The sequence below is a fragment of the Meriones unguiculatus genome, chromosome 2 (assembly GCF_030254825.1).
Source record: "Meriones unguiculatus strain TT.TT164.6M chromosome 2, Bangor_MerUng_6.1, whole genome shotgun sequence".
Lineage (NCBI taxonomy): Eukaryota > Metazoa > Chordata > Mammalia > Rodentia > Muridae > Meriones > Meriones unguiculatus.
Window position 1 is genome coordinate 95,936,305 of NC_083350.1, and position 17,631 is coordinate 95,953,935.

The 17,631-nt window shown below is 39.2% G+C and overlaps 1 protein-coding gene across 11 annotated transcripts in view; it reads left to right on the forward strand.

Moving 5' to 3' along the window:
- Nucleotides 1-13,068, forward strand: part of Igf1 (insulin like growth factor 1) — a 75,813-nt gene extending 62,745 nt beyond the window's left edge. For 9 of the 11 annotated variants that reach the window (XM_060377865.1, XM_060377863.1, XM_060377862.1 and 6 more), the window contains one exon: nt 6,809-13,068. In XM_060377865.1, coding sequence (XP_060233848.1) covers nt 6,809-6,868 — 60 coding nt within the window. In that variant the 3' untranslated portion in view covers nt 6,869-13,068. Of the gene's footprint in view, nt 1-4,273; nt 4,344-6,808 lie in introns of all 11 variants that reach the window. The other 2 variants (XM_060377861.1, XM_060377866.1) reach the window with 1 other exon arrangement.
- Nucleotides 13,069-17,631: the final 4,563 nt, after the last annotated feature.

Sequence of the window (17,631 nt, forward strand, 5' to 3'; positions counted from 1 at the left end):
TGGTATGTATGTAGTGACTGAAGAACAACTTGGCCAAGTGGGTTCTCTCCTTCTACCCTAACATTCCTGCTGTTAGAACCAATTGCTCTCTAAGCTGTCTGTCTAGCCCCTACCCTCCCCTTTCTTAGCCCTCTCTTCTCTCCAGAACATCCACTTTCATTCAGTCTAAGCATGATAGCAAATAGTCTTCTCTTTGTTAAAATGGCTCCAAAGTTCCCAGGGAAAGACCAAGAAATTTTAAACCAAACTTAAACTGGCTGAATGGCCTTGACTTCCAAGCAAGAATTCATATGCCAAAAGTTTTTACAAAATTCTGTGTAAAGTCTAGCAATGCTCACATGGGGCTTTCTGTCTGGCCAACACCAAGAGGTTAAGTAATCAACAACCAACCAGTGCTGCCATCTGTGAAAATATGATGGGCTATTTTCACAGCTGTAGATAACAATTATGGCAGGACAAAATTTTCAAATAATTAAGAGCGAGAGTATGTATGGCAGGTTGAGGGCTTGACAATTGTGCGTTTGGAAACGTGTGATGCTCATGTCATGGCAAGGTGTGTTTAAAAGTTTATGGGATGTGGCAAGACAAGACAAAAAGAAGATGTAAGTGAAGTAATATACGCATGGCAGTATCAGTTGACCAGGTCACTATTAAATGCTCTGTCTCTGGAAATATTTGTATTTTTTTAAAAGAATACAAGGTTAGGGGTTAGAGGTGCTTTTAACGCCACAAAGAAAATGACTGTAAAGTTGTAAAACTGTTTGGATGAGCTGCTCTTGTAGCGTGTTCTGCCTTGGAAAACCGCTGATTGGCATGGCCTGTGTTTTCTTTCATATGCCCAAGGCTCCCATCAACCTCAAACAGATGCAAATCACTTCAACCTGTCATAGTGTTATTTTGTTCATCCTAAAAGTTCAGGGGAGTCTTCCAAGCTTCCAAATTTCTCTCAAGTCAGTGAGAAGGAAAATTCAGAACACAGAATTTGAAATGTTCTTGCCCAAATTTGTCACACACTCAAAGAATGAGAGGAAGAGGGCAACACCCTTTCTTACTAACCCTGTGAAGCCATCACCAGTGCACTGAACTGACATCAGAAGACTTTCCATGGCCTCAGGTCTCTCAAGGACATCATGATACAAATCAACACACACGCTAGCTCAACGTTAGTAAAAGTCATATGCCAGTTGGAACGATAGCATTGTGAAAGCACGAGGAAAAGTAACATCAAACCTAGTTTTCAGGTGAGAACTTCAAACATCAGTAAAATTAACAGAATCTGGTATGTCACATTTGAACCTTTCAGCAGTTCCAAAATCAACTCTCAAGGAATGATAGCATGACTAAGCTTATTTATCATCACCGACATCACCATATGGTTATTATTGTCATTATTATTATTTGAATTTATCACAAACAAAAAAAAAATAGCTAAACAACTTACCCATAAAATCCAGTCTAAACAACCTTGAACCTGCAGGATTTTACAATATCCTTCTAGATTGGTAAGGACAATATAAATCTTCCTGCTGCTGCTGCCTAGGGAAAAAATTTTTTTTCAGTATTTTCTACTTCTTTTTATTTCCCTCTAGTCTCTTAACCATTTACCAGTGGTTTCTTACAACACAGGAAGATCTACTGGAAATCAAATCAGGTGGCTATTTGAAGAGTGAAAAAGTTGTTAAATTGGGTTAAACTAAATCAGAAAATAATGGTCGGATAATGGCAAGTTCCTTGGCTCCTGAGCATTCCTACGGACACATCATTTATTAAAAGAGAAAAAGAAAAGGAGCTGTGGGCATGCTCTCCTTCCCAGCATCCAATGGCACTCTGTAAATCCAGAAAGTAGCTAACTTTGCCTATACTCAACAGAAAAAGAGGCAGCAGTTTAGCGTGGAAAGTGGTTTGGTAGCAGGAATTGTTAAAAACTGGATAACAATAATAATGGCCAATACTTCTTCAGCACTTTATTGGAAGATGTACCTATTTGCAAAAGACAATAGGAGGAAGTTTGGTAGCTTGGAAAAATCATCCACATGTGTCTGTCCTAAAGAGTCAGCCACACTCCACAGAGCACAGGCCTCTCGGAGCATGCACTTTGTTCTTTGGTTTTAAAGTCCCATCCGAATGCACAGACTAGATCTCTTGGCACTCACTCAGCTTGGCTGCCAGAGAAGAAAGGCCTTTTCTAGAATTTTAACTTGGGATTCCTTGAAGACATCTAAATCATCCTCCACAATGCCATGTGTCCCCAAGCCAACCAGAGAAAAAGAACTACAGCATATCCTTTTCAGAAAATGAAGAGTTGATGTCTGGGCTACCTGTCAATCACTCACTGTTCTTTCTTCTTCTATTTGCCCTTTTGTGGAGAAGGTCAATGCTGAGTTAGTACTTTGTGCTGTAAACAAGCTGCTAACATTCTATGCTGGGCATTATTTCCCTGGTGCCTTTCTAATAGGATGCCAGGCCTTTCCTAAACTATGCCCTACAATACTTAACTTGTTTGCAGTGGGTGGATGATGGAAACACAGTCTATTGCTTCCTTCCTGAAGTTTAAAGGGTCCATCATCTTTCTTTTCTATTTTGCCCCCTAGGCAAGTGCCTCACACGGCACCCCCCCCCAAAAAAAATGGTGTGGTGAAAAAATCAGAAGTATTAACATCCAAAGAGCTACAGCTCTCACTAACTGAAAAGACTACATTTCCAGAGCTCTATAAACAACCTTGCAAATGTGGCCTAGGTGACATTGTGGTCAGGAAGGACACTGCCCTTGTTAGCTTAGAGCCCTCTACTTCTGACATCCTGCCTTCCTCTGTTAACCAGCTAAGGTGGTGGACAGCTTATGACATTTTAAGTTATATTGTTAGAAAGAAGTCTTTGAGGCACCAGGTTTTGTCTAACCTCTAGGAATGGAAGATAGCAGGTCACCTCCAGAATTAGAAGAAACTGCAACAAATCCAAACCAGAAACCCAGCTTCACTGTAAGAAATAAGCAAGCTGGTGTTTTGTTTTGTTTTTTTTTTTTTTGTTTTGTTTTGTTTTGCTTTGTTTTCCCTCTCAAAGCTTCAGATTCCTTAAAGGTCAAATAGTCAAGATGCCAGTACCCATCCTGAGGACTAATATGAGAAATGACAAAGCATATGCAATGGGCATGTATGAACTAATCCTTAGCACGTGATCGATATTCAACTGATGGCTACTGTTATTTCCACTCCATTCTAACAACCACCTATGAGGACTCTGACAATTCCTCCACAGCTTTAGGTACACCATGAAATCTTAGCAAGCCTCAGCCTGGAAATGGAGTGGATACAAATCAGGTCACCTTGCCAAAATGGATGTGAGGAGCCAGTGAGAGAATTTACTCAACCGTAAAGCCTCAGCAGGTGTCAAACAAGATTCTTGTGATGCTTATTGTTATTAACCTTAGATGATCTTCACCCTCAAAAGGTCCATGGATAACTCTTGAGGGGAAAGTTTGAGAGCTATGGAAGAGAATAAATGACCTCTATTACAGATAATCCCTTCCCCAGCTCATTCCCTAATAAGCTGGTTAGCTCTTCTTTCAGAAGGGTCAGTTTCTTCCATCAACGCTAATGAGCTGGAAAACCGGCATTATTTTTTTAAATAATCTTACCTTCTCTAGTGTCAATAGGAAATAATATTTACTCACTACTGTTTTCCTTTCAAAACTCTAGCTGCATACTAGAAACAGCTTCAGCTGCTTTGTTTGTCTTGGACAAGCCGCTGAAGTGAAAAGTTTTTGCTTGGCTGCATGAGAAACTGTTTCATAACTGTTCAAGAAGTGCCTTGAAGGTGGGTGCCAGCTCTGAGGACGGCTGCTTCTAGCAGGCCTCCACTTGCAGCCTATTGTCCAGGGTAGCCAGCATAATTAAATTAAGACAATGAGCGAAAGCAACCAATGCAACTGAGACCAAGTCCCTGAGTGCTTTTGTTCGTCACTAGCATTGTTTGCAACAAAGAAATCACATGTGAGCCTGGGAAGAGAGCCAACTGCAAAGCACACACACAGCTGGTTTTAAATGGGTTCGCTGAGCCTTTGCGCTTGGAAAGCATGCTACTTAGGGCATTGGTGGGTGCATTTCAGCCCATAGCTCTGCTGAATGCTGAGACAGACCCACAAAATAACCACCAGGGGACACTTCTGCTCAACCTCAACCTGCCCACCTTCTGCTTTCAGAGAAAAAAAAAAAAAAAGACCCAGAATATAAAGTTCTGTAAGATAGTCAGCCTAACCTCATTTTCCTCCTTTTAGCTGCTGTACAACCCTTGTGCATTTAAAAAGTAAAGTACAGAAGATAATTGACGTGCTCTTCCACAAATTTGTAAGTCAGCTTGAGAACTGGGGATTCATCAGATCATGGAATTTGTTTCATGGTTACCAGTTTTAGTGTGTGCATTTTAGACTCGCCATTCTTTGTTTCTAAGCTAGTGTGCATCTTAAATAGGAAAAGAAGGCTCAGATTCTTAGTGTGGTTCCCTCTCTGTTGGTTAATTTGGTTAATAGTTTTGCAGACTAGTGCTGTCCTTACAGCTATTTGAAGCACGTGGTGAGGTGAATCCAATGGGCCTGCACATAAAGTTCAAAGTGGTTTGGGAACTTTGATGATCCCACTCTTCTGCCTTCCCTTCTTTTGTCTAGAAAATCGATTCTAAGGAGCAAAAGCTCACTTGCAGCTTAATGTCTAATACTTTGCCCAGCAACAAATGCATGTTAAGTGAACTTTATAATCATTGCATGCTATAAAGATGAAAAGCCTTGGTGCTTTTAAATGATGGCATCTCAAGGTGTTCTGCTCAGGGCCCCCCTTCCTTCTGGCCTGTTCTTTGACAGTGGCCATGGACCTGTTGCTTTAAAGAGTATTTTTTATGTAATGCCACCTTTCTTCTGTTCTGTCAGTATGATATTGACCATGGACTCACACAGGGCCAGTTTCCCCTCATGTTTCATGAAGAACTCATTGGTAGAATGCATGCTCCTGGTCTCAGAAAAAAATCCCCACATGTCTAAGAGTCTTAGCTGATAGGTATTGGCAGAATTCACCAGTATTAAGCCCTCTCACCATCCCTAAGTCTCTAAAGTCTATTAGTTCCTAACAGTGTTGCAATTGAATGGGTAGACATTACCTTAGGTAGGAGGAAAGGTTGGCAGTCCTGGCTGCCAGCGAGAGAATGACTATTTGGTCTTGACATAAACATGCCCCAAGGATAAAGGATACTGTGACTTATGAAGTGTCACTCTATACCTATACCTCTCTATTGTATCTTCCTGCAAAACTAGAGACAAACCCACAGTATTCCAAGTTAGACTCTGAGCTTCAACAGTCATGAAGCAGATGAGTCTTTGTCCCCATAGGACTTCTGTTCTAAACAGAATTCATCTTCCTTCAGTCATATATTTGTTGAGGAAATGATAATGGTATCAAGTCAAAGAACTTGGCATCTGGGCCTTAGGATTGTTACTTTCCACTTCATATGACAAAACAAGGACAGGGAAGACAGGTCAGACAGTGAAGAACTCATCATGAGTACATGGGAGCCTGAGTTCAGATACCTCAGCACTCGTGTAAAGCCGCCAGGGAGAAGGCATGGAAACAGGCAGATCTCCCAAGCTTGCTGTTCAATCCTCTAGCCATGTTCAGTGGAAAAAAAAAATTGCAGTTCCACAGGTTTACCCACATTCACATCCGCATAAGCACACACACACACACACACACACACACACACACACACGAATACAAAGATGACACGGTAAAGAGAGGAAATGAGTAAGAACATCTAATACCTATGCTGATTATGCCTCCACTAGAGAAAAGGGCCTTCACAAACACCAGCTCCTCAATCTTAGGATGCAGCTACTGCTGTTCTATTTTCTGGGTGAGGAACCCATTGTACACACAAGTACACGGGGCAGGCAAGCAGAAGAGGGTGGGATTTGAGCTTAGCCCATGTGTTGTGATTTTTTACCTGGCTTCCCAGGCTTCTGCTAAATGCTGCTTCTCTCCATGGAGGAGGGGCGAGGACACAATTTAAAGCAACATTTCTTTTTTTACAAAACAGTATTGTAAAACAAGCTGTAATCAAACAACAGGGGTAACCTCGGAGTCTGATGAGTTTGGGGTGTTGTATTTGCTGGTTTGGTTTGGTTTTACTCACTGGGGGGGGGGGAGGGAGAAAAAAAAAAAAACAAACATGTTCCAGTCAAAAGGTTAGAGTTCTCAGCCCTCCTTCCCGGGAATGAGTCTGGGATGGAGGCAGATGGAAAATGGAAAGAGTGGCTTCTTGGTGTAATTACAAAGCGATGGTAACTATGCTACATGGGAGCTTACAGAGACAAGTCAAGTTCGGCTGAAGTATTAGCTAAAGGCCTGTCCATCTGTGTGTTTCTCAAAGAATTTGAGACTTCAAACCTTCCTTTAGCTTGGTCGGTGAGGCATAAGATACAAAAGCCAGTGTGAGAAATAGTGGCCAGTCCCTAGAAAGAATCAGTACCAGTCTCCTGCAGCACAAGAACGAAGGGGAAGGCGGTTAAGTTACAAGAATTTATTGCCCATCTCGTAAAGAATCACAGGAGAGCGCGGAAGTTACCGTCATAAAGAAATAACAAATCTGTAAAGGTTCTGAAATACTGCTTAGTCTGTTTTGGTCCTTACGCTTTGCATACGTGTATCAAGTTCATTGTCTATCACACAGTGACTAACAAACACAGGGATAGAGGAATTGCCCAAAGACATAAATGGCTATATAAAGCCACAGCAACTTGAAAGCACCTTTTCTTTCTTCTTTGTAGGAAGTACACTTGAAGAACGCAAGTAGAGGGACTGCAGCAAACAAGAACTACAGAATGTAGGAGGGGCCTCCAGAGCAGCGGAGAATGTCAGCGCAGGACCCTTCGCTCCGGAGGCCCAACCTGCGGCACGTGGAAACACCTACCAAAAAAGAATAAGAAGAAGTTCAATAACATTTCAAAGATGGGCATTTCCCCCAATGAAATATACAAGTAAACATTCCAACATTGTCTTTAGGAGTGTTTGTTAAAAGCTTTGCACCTTGCAAAAGTGGTCCTCGAGTGGGTAGATTGCCGTTGATCCTTTATCAATAACGTTCTATAGAGAAAATATATATATATATAATTATATATCCTAGTCCCTGCCTCTCAAGAGCCGAAAATGCATGGGTGTTAGTTAGATCCAGTTTCAGTAAATTCCTCTTTGAATTTTGGCTGCTGAAGCCATTCATTCAGCAACTGTAAGTGGTTTATGAATTGTTTTCCTGTTTTTTTTTGTTTTTTTGGTTTTTTTTGCGTCTTCTCACATAGCTCCTGCTGCTTGTTTTACAGAGTCCAATAACTTTGTCTATCTCCATTAGCCCCGCCCCTTCCTGACATTTTTATTTGTTGAATTTGGCCTCCTCAAAAGCAATAGCGAATAAGTAGTCAAATGACCCACCAAGTTTTAACCCACCTGATTCCATCCGTGGCATTTGTACCAAATATAAGTTGGATGCATTTATTTTAGACACAAAGCTTTATTTTTTGACATCATGTTACAAGAAAAAAAATAGAATGACAAAAACTGCAACTTTAAAGTCAATCATTTTTAGGAGTGTGTTTGAAGCATAGACCGTCTCTTAAACTTTCAATGGTTCCTTCAAATGATAAGTTAGTATGTAACCTAATTAGCAGTTTCTCTTTTTATTTTTTCCATATAAAGCACTATGTAAATTTAGCATATCAATAATACAGGAAATATCAAACAGTATGTAAACCTCTGTTGTTGTTGTTTTTTAGTACAATGGTGCTATTTTGTAGTTTGTTATATGAAAGAATCTGGTCAAAACTGTAAAAGGTGAAAGCAAAGCAAAAAAAAAAAAAAAAAAAATGAAAGCCTGGAGCCTAAGATGACAAAATGAGAAAGGAAACTGAAAAAAGAAAGAAAGAAAATCCATCCTCTTGGGAGATGCAAAGGCCTCCTCAGTTCTGCCTTCCAAGAGGGATATAAGATACAAAGTTCACTAAGATACACGTACCTGTCAAGTCCAGAGAGGAAGCTATGCAGTGGTACCAGCAAGAACCTAGGGATTTTAAGAGTCCTAGTTTCTTTTTACCACCGAAGAAATAAGTATTTGCAACCTCTGCCACATGGAATCACCACCGTGTGACCTTGCTAAAGTCACTCCACCTCTCGGTGCCTCAGTTTCCTCATCTGCAAAATGGGGGCAATATGTCATCTACCTACCTCAAAGGGGTGGTATGAAGATTAAAAAGATAGACCTTCAGATTTTTGCTCTGGGTTTCCAGGAGGGTGTAACATCAGAACCCTTGAGTTGCTGGGATGCAAGGAATTCTGTAAATAACCCATTGACAATGTAGCTCCAAGGATCATTTGTTCATCAGTCACTGAGATGTCACTATGATATCCAAGTTCTCATTGGTGAAGCTGTCCAACTAGTGACTCAGTCTCTGCAACACTTCACAAAGTAAGAGACATTTGACTTACAGTTTGATTGACTTCTGCATTTGAACTCATGACTATAAAGACAAGCAAAGAGAAAGAAAGAAGATCCTTGCCAATTAAAAGGTAGTTAATTATTCCATTTATCCACTCTTGCTCTTCCTTCCAGACACTTAGAATCTAGCCACAACTCTAACATTATCAGTGACACTTTACTCAGTCTGAAACTGCATTTGCCTTCCCCTTAGCATATAAAAAGGTCCTTAATATTCTTAAATTTTAAAATAATATCTATTGAAATCACGTTACCTTAGTGGATATATAGGCTTACCCTTGCTTGTTATGTATTTGTTTTCTTTTGTGAAAATATGCTGGCTGGAATTGCTGCTGGAGAAGCAAAAGTTTTTCTTCTCAACCCTGAGACTCTCCCTAGTGTCTGCTCAAAAGGAAGAATCCAGCAGATGTGTAGGATACATTCTACTGGACATTGATAGCCAAAAACATCTTGAAAATGTTCTTTATTTTTGGAGCAAGATTGTCTCCCTCTTTAGAACAACAACAACAATTATCCAATATTACATCTCATTATCTGCAGCCTTGATTCTCCCTTGTGAGGGTTCTTAATATTCTTATAAAACATATAAGAAAAACAAAAGAGACATCTTTGGTTTTCCTTCCACCGGCTTGCCTCTAGACTCTCTGAGGAAATGCAGAAAGTGCTTGAGTAAAGCCCTCAGAAAGATTTGGCTTAAGAATGTCAGGCTACACTGAACATTCCCTGATTACTGTGGAGAGATAGAATGGAATAATAGGCCAGTTTTGCCAAGTACCTGTTTCCCAGAGGTGTGGTGGGAAAGGTTGGACCCTCCCATACTCAAGGTGGCATTTCTGACTTTCAGTTCTTATTCACAGTGTATAGCTTTTAAAATTGGTGAGTCCCAGAAAACATTATAGGTGGTCTTCTGCAGATCTGTGGGTTTCGGGCCATGGTTGGATATGGTAATTTCGAGTGTCTATCACATATTTTGTTCATTTGATTCTATGCACAGTCAAAAATTCTCTCAGTGAGAGAAGCTTAAATATGCAGTCCTTTATCCAATACACAATTATCTCCAACTGGATCAGAAATCAACTAATAAAAATTAATTATACTAATTAATTAATTACATCAATTAATTACACTGCAGTGTCATTATACCTTCAAATGAATGAACATTGTAAGATAAATCTAAATAAACTCTGAAAGCCAACTGATCATTATATGATGAATCAGAATGGCTCAAAATTGATATGAAGGAACACTTAAAATTTTACAATTTAGAATTTCATAAGCTTTGCTATGGAGTTAAATTGCTTTAATGTCTACAACTAAGTTTACAAAAGAACTATAAAGATAAGTAGAAAGGAGTTTTCATTTGATAGGCTTATTTCTGATTTAATTAAAAATACTCAATACATAGGTCAAGTTTTGATCCTGCTCTCCAAAGAATATCAAATGTTCAAACATTGTAAGATGAGTCGGTTCCACATAGGGAGTTATGCATCACACCACTATAATCTACTCTCCTAGGGCAAAAAAATATTTTCAAATACCTACCCTACATGTGCACGCACACACACACACACACCCCTCCTCAGCCTAAGAGACTCCAATTGGAATAGCAAGAAGAAATCATTTCCTTGACAATATTATTTCTTTTAAAAATCAACCCTGCCCCCCTTGGGACCATTTCCCTTCTTGGAATGTCAACGTGAAATGTGGTATGTCTGTGTAGATTTGGCCATCTCCTAGCCCATGGCTCCAGGGTTCCTGTTATGGGTTTGTGCACTTGGGAGGACGTGCGGAAGACATCGTGTTTTGCTTTCCCATTTATTGTTTGGCCAGTTATGCCAATGTGGTGCTATTGTTTCTTTAAGAAAGTACTTGACTAAAAAAAAAAAAGAAAAAAGAAAAAAAAAGAAAGCATAGACATATTTTTTTAAAGTGCGAAAACAACAATTCTATAGATAGATGGCTTCATAAGATAGCATTAGATCTAGCCACCACCTTTCAGCTTTATATCACTCTCGAGGAGAATATTGTTCACCAAGTTGTAAGTTTGGGGGTTCAGAGACAGAGGATGAAAAAAAAATTAAAGTTAGGAGGCTCAATTATTTCACTGGCTCTCAATTATTTTAACAAAATTAGCAATACTTTCCCCAATCTAAAATGTTGTTCAATAGCATGGAGTAAAAATGGAGGTAGAAAAAGAACTTAAGGCAAATGGCAGAAGAAGAGAATCAAGCTACTTCTTGCTTTTTTGTTGTTGATTGTTTGGGTTTCTTGTTGATTTTTGGTTTTAGTTGGTGTGGGTGGGTAAGAGTACAAGCAAATGGACATGTGTGTGAGCGTGTGCTCTACTCTAAAACAAATATTCAGAATGTGGAGCAAATAAAAACAAAGATTTTTAAGAATGTAGACATACCTGCTACCAGAAACAGCTTCTGCAACGTCCTCTGAGGCAAACACTGATGTTTGGCTTGTAAAGGTTGCTATTCCATCAGACATCAAGGAGTGCTCGCTCATGGCTCTCATTGGAAAAGGTTGGGAAGTATTTCCTTATGAGATGGGGGTTATCTACTGACAAAGGAAGAAAAGAATTTATGAGAAATTGTTGAAGAAGATGACTAACAATCTGTGAAGATTTTGTTTTTGTGTTGGGTTTTGGGTTTGATTTTTTTTTTTTTTACTTCATACAATCTTTATAAATGAAAATCTTAATGTTCAAAAATGACTTGGTCTTTTTTCTCTTTCATAATCAAATGAAAGATGATAAACTCACATAGACTCTTTATAAGCTAGCTAGAAATGTGTGGTTTGACTTACTGAATCAGACTGTTTTGAATAGTCCTTCTAGTTTTGATCACAAATTGTCTTAATTTGTTAGTGTAGGCCCTTCTGGGCTCTTCTCACATGTATGAGCATTCCCATTCAAAGCACATGGTTTTTCCCATGTCTTCAAAAAAAGATGGATAATTAATATTAAGGAACTAATTGCTTTAAAATACAGTAGACAGCTTGAGTCTCTGTCCCCACTCCTGACAAAGATCATCAAGTCCTGAATCTGAGAGAAAAAAAAAAAACTAAGGGAAAGTGTTGTTGCTTGTTTTCACTTTCAATTCTAGTGCTTCCCTATACACACATTTGCTTATTGCTATTGTGGTATTCTTTAAGATGTCCCTGTTAGGCATTAGAAACTGATACATCAGTAACCTTTTCTGTGTGGTTTCCATTTAAAAGGAAAGAGCCAAGACTGTCTGAAGCTTTAGTGCATACAGTACACAATGAAGATATCGATTTAAATAACCAAGTCTTGCTCCTACAATCCCTTCTTTTTTATCATTTTAAGGAAAAATTTCCCAGATAAGGTAGAGGTCCAGTGGACCTTTGAAACTGTCTTTGTTCCTCCTGTTCCTTTTTTATTTTTCTTTCCCCGTGTCTGAATTTTTTAGAGGCTGACCAGACAAAGTCTGACAACTGAAGAACTGGTTTTTAAAACACACACTTCACATGTTTCCTCTTGATGAATAATTGCACTGATTTTAACCATGATTTTTCTCTCTGCTTAATTTTTTTTTTGTTTTTCATATGGGTTTTTAAGAAGAAAAACTCATTATCAGAAAGTGAGAAAGAATACAAAAATCCAAATATCACTGCCCAATTGAAAGATGAGCTAAAATGGAAATACTTTTTCCTACTTAAAACATAACTGGATCACTTTCAAAATGACCTTTTACAATCTTTAGAATTTGCCTTTGTTTAAATTGTCCGGGACTAAATGCAAGCATTATTCATTTCCTTTTGCCCAAAATGTAACTGTGTAAAACAGGAAAATGAAAAGAGAACTCTAAAAAGCCCTTCCACACCACCCACTGACCCCACTCCCCAGCTCGTGGCATAGTCTCTCCTGTTGATCTAGCTCCTAATCTCAGTCTGTTTGAATATTTACCTTGTACCTTCTGCTGAACACGCCACAGGAGGACTCCGAAACCTCCAGCTGTCTATTCACATGTTATCTGTGATTATCACAATTCTTATCTGTGTCTGTGTATCATTAAAAATGTCTATTCAAAATATCAAAACCTCCCCAACATCATGCAGTTTTTATTCAGTTCACACGAAAGCTCCAAATGTTATATCATATCCAACCTCTTTTTGTTAAAGATTTAATGAGCTATAAAGATTTGGATTAAATCATGCATCTTGCTTCATTTATTTTTATCACACTTAAAGGCCAGGTGTTATAATTAACTTGCAGACATTGAATTAATTTTCCTACTGAAACCTGAAAGTAACAATTGGTCATGCATTGTATGTGTCTTGTTCAAAAATGTCTTCTAACAAATTAATCCTGATTGTATTTGTCATAATTATTATTCAATTCATTTATGGCAGAACAATATCAATCCTAATTACTTCTAAAAATGTAACTAACTGAATCATTATCTTACATTTACTGTTTAGTAAGCATATTTTGAAAATGTATGGCTAGAGTGTCATAATAAAATGGTATATCTTTCTTTAGTAATTACATTAAAATTAATCATGTTTGATTAATTGGTTCCTTTGATGTAGTGTGTCATTTCTTTCAATGTCTACTGTTATACAGCATTTTTATTAGTGACAGTGATTGCAAGTCACAAACACAAAAATACCCAGAATAAGACTAATCATGCATCATAGAGATAGCTTAAAGAATTACAGATTAAATATTTCAATGGCAGGCTCTTTGACCTCCCCACCCCCCAAGCGAGGAGTAGTCCTGCTAGACCACAGAGGAGGAGTTTGCAGCCAGTCCTGAAGATACCTGATAAAACAGGGTCAGATGAAAGGGGAGGAGGTCCTCCCCAAGCAGTGGACTTGGAAAGGGGCAGGGAGGAGATGAGGGAGGGAGGGTGGGATTAGGAGGGAATGAGGGAGGGGGTTACAGCTGGGATACAGAGTTAATAAAATGTAACTAATAATAAAATTAAAAAAAAGAAAAGACTCATAGCCAAACTTTGGCAGAACACAGGCAGTCTTATGGAAGAGTGGGGGGATAGAAGTACGCAGAGGGCACAGGAGCTCCACAAGGAGAGCAACAAAGCCAACAAATCTGGAGCCAGAGGGTCCTGCAGAGATTGATGCACCAACGAAGGACCATGCATGGAGAGTACTTAGACCCCCTGCTCAGGTGTAGCCTACAGGCACCTCAATCTCCATGTGGGTTCCCTAGCAAGGGGAGCAGGTGCTATCTTTGATATGGACTCTGTTACCCGCTCTTTGATCACTTTCCCTAGTGGGTGGCCTTTCCAGGACACAGAGAAAGAGGATGCAGGGAGTCCTGAATAGATAGGTTGAGGTCAGATGGTAGGGGAGAACAGCTCCCCCTTTCTAAAGCTGAGAGGAATAGGGAGGAAGAGGAAAGGAAGGTTGGACCAAGAGGAAATGAGAGAGGGGGCTACAATCATGATGTAAAGTAAATAAATTATAAAAAAAAGCAAATTTTAATAAAAACCTAAAAGGCAACAAAAAAGCATTGTACAAAGCATGTATACGAGATGTATAGCGCTGTATAAAATATGCATGAGATGAAGTAGGTGGGTGAGACCTACTCACTGTGACCCAACAGTGAGTCATAATCCACGGTGCAAGCATTTGGGAAAATATATTCACACCAACACATTCTATAAGGAGCATACACAAATAACCCTGGATGCACTCCCATACAAAAAGATCTCATAAGATTATGATTTCTCAGCACTGGAATATTTTAAAAAATCTATTTACTGAACACATACCATGGTGTCCCGTTCACATAAGTGTTAGCAGAAAGACAAGTGTAGAGTACAGAAGTTTCCCTCCTGATTAAGAGTCTGATTCTATTTCCCATTTTAAAAACCAACCTTCAAGTCTTTGGAAAGTTACCCAAATGTAAATATAAGTCATGAGATTTGTCCTTGGATTTAAGGAAGTAAGGCAGAAGTTTGCTTTCATATTGTCCCACATACAGATTTCATATTGTCCCCAAGGTAGCTGAGCTCACTTTGACTCCCAATCTTTGCTTTTTTAAAATGGCTATGAATTTTCCATTAACATTAGGCAGTCCTCTTCCAAAGCCCCTATGCATTTTGTCTCCTGTGGCAGTGGCCTTCTTTGTAGATCTTCCCCTTCCTCTCCCCAGAATGACACCCCCCCCATTCATATCCATCAAACTCAGTTACATCCTTTTCTAGATAATGGAGTTTTGTAGATAATGGAGTGAGAGGTTGTTAGGCCCATGATAGAACAGGGTTTCCAATTTGACACCAATCATCATTATTAATACAAACCCACCAAGAAGAATCTCTGACTACTCACAGGCCTCTGTGTAAGACCCTCTCTTATTCTGAGACTCTCCCAGGAACTACATGGGTTCCTAACAAATCTTCCATGAGCTTGAAAGAAAATTCCATTATGCTCTGGGAAGCAATCTTCCCCCACAGCTTTGCCTATGCTTAGAGGTACAAGCAGACTGACTTACTTTTTAATCGTTGACTATGACCAAAGCTGTTTTCCTCCCAAAGTGCCAAGGAACAATTCTATCCCTGGGAATATCTATCAGATCATCTAGGCCAAACCATTGCTTTTCTTTAAAACAGTATTTTCTGCTGTCTATGAGTATCAGTGATAGTTACCATTAGCTGTAACAATAGTGACAGCTAATAAGCATAAGCTCTTACTGTGGTCTGCCTATACTGCCTCATTTATCCCTGTTAAAAAAAAAAGCACCACGCACTATTATGAACTCTAAAGACTAAGAACGGAGGCTCAAACACATCTAATACAGTCAAAAACAGGAAAAGCAAAACTCAATATGGTCTGAAGGCCCAAAAACCTGCAAACTTACAACTTCATCATTTCATATTCACTCCTGATGAAAGGACACAATCATAAGCTAATTGATACTTCTTATTCAAATTTTGCTTTCCATGTTAAAGGAAGAAATATAGCTACAAATGTCTTTGAGTAATAAACCATATTGGAATATGTTATCAACATAACTAAGCATTTCTGCCCAGCAGCCAATGCATGTAAGCTGAACTCTCAACATTACTATTGCCACTCTCCCACTTGTTTAGACTGATAATGCTTTGAATAATGTTTGGAAAATTCAAGGGCAAACCCATCTCAGATGATGTCAATGAGCAAGGTTACGTCTTAGACCCTCATATAGTCCAGGAAGAAGCAATTCATACAGAAGGAAATGTGTAATTTGGTCATGAAGAGTCTTACCAGAGACTTGGAAATAATCCATCTGCTTTTTCCTCAACAGTTTGTCAAATTTATTGAAGTCTCAATGGTGAATGGTTGAATTGGAAGTTCTGGAGAAATATATATATATATATGTCTTTATGGCCTGGAGTTTCATGACATCACCATACCTATACCGCTTTCCTTCCAACTCACCTTAGTCAGGTCACATGATAGGTTCCAAAATTTTGAGGACCTATGGAGACAATCAGAGTTGCTGAGTAATAGAGGTAATGTTGACATTTACTAGGCAGGGACCAAGACTTCAGACATTTCATGTAAATGATAACCTGCTCATAATCATCAAAGTTTAGAATACAACTTCAACTTATTTAAGTTCAAAGTATTGTTACATGGTTTTAACTTAAGCTGGATACTACAAGGATAAAATTACTATCTAATCAAGGGAAGGTCACACTGTCCATTGTTTGGAATGTTAACAAGTCTTATCCTCCATTTTGGAAAATAGCATCAACAATAGTGACACTGGCTGGGTTATTTGTAGTTTCCGTTCTGCCCCTGTGTCACTCTATGCCACTCTAGCTCTTCCCACAGTTACAATCTCTGACAACTACATTATGCTTTCCAATGGAGAAGTGTAAGGTATTTCCATCTTGGGTACATTTTGCTCTATGTTCTTTTCATTTCTCTCATGCATCATTGCAATGATTCTCTGCTGAAGCTGTGTATGCTGACATTGTTTGCAATGATTCTCTTTTGAAGTCCTTTATGCTGACATTGTTTCACTTTGGAACATTAGCATATCAAAAATAGTCATTCGTAAAGTGGGGACTGTGGTTCTGATAAAACTCAAGACCTTAGGACAATCAATCATGACTCTGCATACCTAGTATTGGAAGATATGATGCAGAGCATCTGTGCCTAAGCAGTGAAGAATCTTCAGCGCAGATCTGAGAGGAGATCTTTATACACAGAGAGTAATTCTTTTTGGGACCCAACAAAGGAAAGTGGTTATAGTTAGCACAGGATCTGTCTTCTAGCTAGTCTCTCCTCCACCTTGTGATGGGTTGAGATGACTATGAAGAGAATACAGCCGTCACTGAAAATGCAAACAGATGTGAATTGGATTTGAAACTATTGCATGAGTGTTCAGTAGCAGAATTTGCCCTTGGCTCTCAAGCAAGAAGGACATGTTCCTCTTCTTGGCTAAAAGAAAGATTTAAAGATTGAGTAACTTGATAGTATACCTAAGTGATCCCAAAAATTCCACCAGAGGGCTCCTTGCTGATAAACACCTTCAGCAAAGTGGCTAGATACAAAGTTAACTCAAAAAAATCAGTAGGCCTCCTGAGTAACAATAACAAGCTAAGAAAGAAATGAGGGAAACAACATCCTCTGAAGTGGAAGTTTCTGGTTTCTTTGAAGACGCAGTTGAGTCATGTGATGTTTTGCTAAAAGCTGTCTTTGTGAGAGGGCATGTGATGTTTTGCTGGAGGCTGGCTTTTGAGAGGGCATGTGATAATTGCTGTGAGCTCTCTTGTGTGAGTGGCATGGCTTTGAACATTCATGGGTGGACTCTGATGAGAGGAAATATGTAGAAGTCCACGAACAGTGAGGCAGTGCTCTTTAGATCAACATCACTACACTGATCTTCATGCTCTAACTCTTGACTTCACAGAGAAAAATGTTTCAGAGAACTTCTCGGGACAATCCAACTGAGTCTTGCAGCTTTTCCCAATGTTCTGAATCATGCTGATCCGTGTTGCTGTTTGGTCTTTGAACTGGACTGCTGGTATCCAGATAACAAAGAATGGACTTATCCCACAGAACTACTTCTAAAAAGGCCTACAACACTCTTTACCTAATAATCTTCTCTCTCCCTTACCT